This window comes from Impatiens glandulifera, chromosome 1 (assembly GCF_907164915.1).
Source record: "Impatiens glandulifera chromosome 1, dImpGla2.1, whole genome shotgun sequence".
NCBI classification, from domain to species: domain Eukaryota; kingdom Viridiplantae; phylum Streptophyta; class Magnoliopsida; order Ericales; family Balsaminaceae; genus Impatiens; species Impatiens glandulifera.
The window spans coordinates 15,531,176-15,537,788 of NC_061862.1; the positions used below are offsets into that span (position 1 = coordinate 15,531,176).

The window sequence follows — 6,613 nt, forward strand, 5'->3', positions numbered from 1 at the left end:
TAATTGTTTTAAATCATAAATTATATACAATTTATGTTTAAAATCATAATTAAATAATTTCAACCCCTTTTTAGGTTTAATTTGGGTAAATAAATACAATATTTTAACCTCAAATTATTTTTGGGTTTTTATTTAATTTTCCTAATTATGGTCAAATTATTACAAAAATAAGGCCTTGTTCGGTATGAGTTTTTAAAAAAACCCATACAAAATCAAACATCACTTCACTACCCTTTTGTCCATCACATCACTCAAATCATTAACCAAAATACTTAAATACCCTCTATTTTAAATTATTATTTTTTTTTTATTTTATTTATATATATCAATACCCTTTAAGTCTTTTTATCAAAAATAATCACTATCTCCTCAAAATCATCACAAATCATTATTATTTTTCTCGTTTTAGGTTTTATAAAACCACATTCCGAACAACCTCCAACACTTATTTGATTTTTAGGCCTTGTTTGGATTGAGGTTTTTGAAAAAACCTAGAGAGGAAAAAAAATAATGATTGATGATGATTTTGAGGAGGTGATGATTATTTTTGATAAAAAGATTTAAGGGCTTGTTCGGTTCAGGTTATTTAAATAACCTGGAGAGAGAAAAATGATTATTGGTAATGATTTGTGATAATTTTGAGGAAATAATGATGTTTTTTTTAGTAAAAAGACTTAAATGATATTCATATATATAAATAAAATAAATAATTATAATTTAAAATAGAGGGTATTTTAGTATTTTGGTTAATGACTTGATTGATTTGAAGGATGAGAGGGGAGTGAAGTGACAATTGATTTGGTTGGGTTATTTGGAAAACCCAAATCCGAACAAGGCCTAAATGGTATTGATATATATATGAATAAAATAAAAATAATAATTTAAAATAGAGAGTATTTTAGTATTTTGGTTAATTAAATGAGTGATGTGATTATTGAGATGTGATTGATTGAAAAATTAATTTTGAATAAGTTTTTTAAAAAACTCAAGAGAACAATGCCTTAATATATTTTTAAGTTATTTTGAATTTAAAAATTCAAAATATTAGGATAATTTTATAATATTATTTATATTATAGGTTAAATCAAAATTTTGTTTACATTATTATATATTAATAATTTTTAAATATTTTTATTAAAAAATATATTATAAAATTTAAAAATAATTCAAGATTTATTTAAATATGAATTTACATGGAAATGACTTGACAAGAGAGGTAAAGTCAAATCAAATCATCATATGATATGATGGATCTATAGGATTCGAAACAAGAGTCTTGACCATCACATCACCCAACCATTCCTATTTTTCTTTTAATTCTACTTTTTACTGTCTTTTCACTTCATTTTAACCCATTCTTTAATATTTAAAACAGCCTCGTTCTCCTTTTATTTTTATTATTATTATTATTATTATTATTATGTTAATTATTTTATTTAGATGTAAATAATCTATATTGCATCAATTTATTATTTTAATTAAAATATTAAAAATAAACATTATTATAGAATTTTAAATATATATATTTTTATATAAATTATCTTTTAGTAAAAAAATAAAATACAGATAACAAAATTCTTAAAACATTTTCATAAAATAAAGTACAATTATGACTTTGATGAATAATTAAAATAAAAAAATAACATTTCACTCCATTCTTATTTATTACTTCAATAAATTAATTAAATAAAACATTAAAATACTTTATATTTTAAATTATTAATTTTATTATATTATTATATATTAATACTCCTTAAATATTTTTAAAAAATTCAAACATTCTCACAATAATAATAATCAGTATTTTTTTAAAATCTCAAATTAGACATATATTGAATTGAATAATTTAATATATTACTTAAATAATTCTGATAAGTTAAAATATTTTAAAAATATATATTTTTTTAAACAAAAGTTTATTATTTGAGGCTTCAATTTATGAGAATTTTATTAAAGGAGATTATAACTTTAAATTGTGCCGTATAAGGTGTAACTATTCTAACTTTAGTCTTTTGAAACTTTTTCTAAATTGAAGGCGTTTATAATGTTATTTGAACATATTATTTTTTATTTTTTTAAATTAATTTGTTAGATTTATAAATGATATTTAAAATGTTTTGAATGTATGTTTTTAAACTGACTATTGTTTTTTTTAGATTTACATTTTAATTTAACGAATGATTAAAAAAATGTGTGATTTGATAAAATTCGAAAAAATAGATTTAATATTTATTTTTCATAAAATTTTGAAATAACATTACTTTATGTACGGATTATCAATTTGAACGGATTTAAACTAATTTTTTTAAAGATATATTAGTTTCAAATTATTAATTCAATTTAAATATGTTAGAACTATTATAAGGTGTGAAATAGTTGGACAAAATGGATAAAGAAATAATAATTATGTTTTTTTTATAAATATAATAATTAATTAAATAAATAAAAATACGACTATAAAGTAAGAAAAATGACAAACATTACTCAAATCAATAAAATCTATGATACTTCAAACTCCAAATATACATTCAAATTCAGGGTCAAATAGTTAAATCAAAATTTATAATTTATAATTTTAAAAATTATTTAAATAAATCACCAACTAATCAATGTCACTCTCAAATATACAATCTCCAATGTTCAATGATAATCTAATGCTCTAAACAAATACATCAATTCCTTTATGTTTAGATGGTCCATGATGATTTAATGATAAGAAACAAATTCATACAAACTAATCAAATTTATTAATCTTACACACTATTGATGATTTAATGATAAGAAACAAATTCATACAAACTAATCAAATTTATTAATCTTACACACTGTTGATCTAACCGGTACAAACTTATTGATCTTAGAATGTTCTAGAATAGTACTTAGAAAGCTAGAAACTTGTGTTATTATTTTTGTGCTACAAAATTTGTGTTTCTTGTGTTGAGGAAGAAGTCGCCTCCTTTTCCCTAAACGCGAGGTCAACTCTAGTGCGCTCGAGTAATATGTCTGCCTTCGCCTTTGAGTTCTCCTCCTTTTCATGCACGATTTCATTAAGCATTGCGACCACATCCTTCATGACAGGTCTCTCCTCCGGAGATGAACTTACGCATAATAAACCAATCCCTAAAGCTTGCATCATTTCAGATTCTAATGGACCCAATAAGCTCGTATCAAGAACTTCCATCCCTCCTTTTTTTAACCTCACCCAATCAACCAAATGGAGCCCATTTGGAATGGTTGGATCGATTGGTTGCTTTCCCGTCAACACTTCTAGTATGACCACTCCATAGCTGTAAACGTCGCTCTTTTCAGTTATCTTCGTCGTATAGCCATACTCTAAAGACATATAGATTGAGCATAAATGAAATTAGTTTTTGAAATAATTAAGGTTGTCAAAGTAAAATAAATCATTATTCAAAAACCTAACCTGGTGCTATGTATCCATAGGACCCGGCAACCATATTGGAGGACCGACCAAAACTAACATCATCGACTAGCTTGGCTAAGCCAAAATCAGCAATGTAAGGCTCATATTCAAGACCGATAAGTATATTATTAGCCTTAATGTCCCTATGGACTATCGGTGGTACACAATCATGGTGCAAGTAAGCGAGCCCTTGAGCCGCGCCTAAAAGGATTTTGTATCTTAACTCCCATTCCAAAGGGCGGTTGCGATTGCACCTTTCATGTAAGAAGCTTCCCAAGCTTCCATTAGCCATGTAATCGTACATGAGCAATCTCGTGTTTCGGTTCCAACAACAACCTAGGAACCTTACAATGTTCTTATGGCGAATCGATCCTAGCGTTCTAACCTCAGCTGAGAACGAGTCGCGAACAACCGCACACCTCTCTTGACTACACCCGTACGACATGGACCATAGCTTCTTAACAGCAATAACATCCCCATTTTCCATATTAGCTCGATAAACAACCCCCGAACTTCCACGACCAATGACATTCGTTTCCACTAGACATCGAAGAACTTGATCGACCGAAAAGTTCAGTTTCTGGAACGGAGTGAATTGCCAAGGCCACGGGTCGCCAGTTTCCGACCCCTGGCCAGAGTTTAACCTTCTTTTTGCCCTAATCACGGCCATTAATCCAATAATTACCATAGTCATTATCAAAGCAATTAGAAAACCAATAGCCAACTTAATTCTACTCGACCGATGGCTTCCAGTCTTGGAAACGTCGCTGAAGAAACAAGAACCGTGGCTAACCGAGCATAACCCATCGTTTCCAGCAAAGTCCGAACGCGATAGCTGCCGGAAAAGCTTGTTATCGGGAAGATAGCCGGAGAAATTATTATACGAAATATTTAGAGAAACGAGATTTTCAAGATCGGAAAGAGGACTCAAATCCCCTTCAAGATTGTTATGGGATAGGTCGAGAATGGAAAGTTTGTTGAACGATGAGATTTGAATTGGGATCGGTCCGTTTAGGCGATTGAAGCTAAGGTTGAGAGCGATCTCGAGAGCTTCGATTTTACACAATTCGATTGGGATATTACCGTTGAGTTGATTGCTGCTGAGATCTAGTAACTGGAGGCTAGAACAGAGTCCAAGCGATGAAGGAATTGAACCAGAGAATGAATTGCAGCTTAAGATGAGCTTGTTAAGCGAAATAAGACGACCAAAGCTAGCAGGAATTGGACCTGTAAATTGATTATTTGAAATGTCCAAAACTTGTAGACTTGACAGAGATGAAAGAGAATTAGGCAAGTTGCTTTCAAAGGTATTATTACTAATGTCGACCATTTGAAGCTCTAAACAATTCCCGATTTCATCTGGTACCGACCCAGATAACCTATTGCCGGACAAATCAAGAAAGTTCAAACTTGTTAAAAACCCAATTTGATTTGGAATCTGACCGGATATCCGGTTACTCCCAAGTCTCAACCTAACCAGAGAGTTACAGCTTCCAATCTCTTCTGGGATTGAACCAGAAAGATGGTTTGATATCAACAGAAGCTTCGTTAGATTCTTAAGCTGAAAAATCCCATTAGGGATATTACCAGTGAGAGAGTTGTGCGATAAGTCAAGTGCCTGAAGGCTACTACAGTTGGCTAAACTTGAAGGTATGCTTCCTTCAAGCTGGTTTTCCCAGGCGAAGAAGACAAAGAGATTCGATAACATACCCAGCTCCGGCGGTATCAAACCAGAGAGCTGGTTCGTGTCGAGTTGTAGTTGTATCAAACTAGTAACGTTTGAAAGAACAGATGGGATTGAACCAGAGACATTGTTATCACTCACCATTAATTCTTCGAGCTGAAATAACCCACCAAATGTTTGAGGAATTGACCCAGAAAGAGAGTTCAGAGAGACGTCAATTGAAATCATATTAGAACAGTTTCCAATCTCGTTAGGAATGTTACCCACCAAATTGTTCTGCCATAGAAGAAGCTTTTCTAGCTTCTTTAGTTTTCCAATCTCAGGTGGGATTGAACCAGATAAACCATTTTCATACAAATAAATTTCCACAAGCTCTGTGCAGTTACCTAATTCGGGAGGAATCTCTCCGGTTATCATCGTGATATACATTGACAATGTCTGGAGCTTCTTCAGCTTCCCTAACGTAGCTGGAATATTCCCTGAAACTCTTGTATCCGCTAGACCGAGTATTGTCAAGTTACCGCAGTTTCCAATCTCATCGGGGATAATTCCGACAATGTCCTTATTGCCGCCGGCTCGTAGAACTTCTAGAGAAGACAATTGGCCCAATTCGGCCGGGATTGGTCCGGCTAGCCTGTTATCGAACAACAAGAGGTTTTTCAACCCCTGACATAATTTGAGTTCTAATGGTATTTTTCCGGTAAGCTGATTCGAGTTAAGGATCAAGTGTTGAAGATTTTGAAGCTTCCCAATGGCCGGAGGAATGATACCCACGAGAGTATTGGAGCTGAGATCGATGAATTGAAGCGATTGACAGCCGTGGATGTCATCAGGGATTGTACCGGTGAGGTTAGCGCCGGAGATTGAAAGCTTAGTCAGGTAGTTGAAGGAGGAGAGATTGGAAGGTAATGGAAGGTGGAGAGAGATGGATTGGATGTTGATTTCGGAGACGAAACCAAAGGAGTTGCATGTTATGTAAGTCCAATTGCATGAATTGTTGTCTAAGTTGTTCCAGTTCGAAAAGGAAGGTGGAATGACAGAGGCGGAATCTAGCCAAGAGAATAGTAATGAAGCTTCTTCTTCTTCGGTATTAGCGGTGGCGGCGGAAGTGAGGATAGAGAGAAATGTGAGAAAGAAGGAGAGATTTAAAGATGGTATTGAATGGGGAAATGATATAGGGTGGCGCCTCGAGGTTGGCATCGACATTTGCCTCAATTTCGATCTTCTCCTTCTCCTTCTCCTTCTCGGGTTTGCACCATTTGGGTTTCTGGTTTTCTCTCTAGAAATTAGAAAATTTGTTTGGGGATTGCTTGGTTTGAACTCAAAAGCTCTTCAGGGAAGGTGTGAGAGAGAGAAGAAAATATTGATGAGGTTCAATTCCCTAAGCTTTGTTGTTAAAAGGGTTCAAATTAATTAGTTGAAAGTACTGGTTCGATGATTATTCTAAGTGGTGGGTGAGGGAAGAAATGAAAGCCAAAGAATACATTGAGATCGGCGACCTGCAA

General features: G+C 32.5%; 1 protein-coding gene across 1 annotated transcript; it reads right to left on the reverse strand.

Moving 5' to 3' along the window:
* Positions 1-2,843: 2,843 nt before the first annotated feature.
* Positions 2,844-6,613, reverse strand: LOC124921432 (LRR receptor-like serine/threonine-protein kinase RGI1). Its single transcript, XM_047462094.1, has 2 exons — positions 3,425-6,613; positions 2,844-3,333 (listed from the first exon to the last, which is right to left on the reverse strand). Exons 1-2 carry the CDS (start codon positions 6,312-6,314, stop codon positions 2,915-2,917), a joined length of 3,309 nt encoding a protein of 1,102 aa, XP_047318050.1. The 5' UTR covers positions 6,315-6,613; the 3' UTR covers positions 2,844-2,914.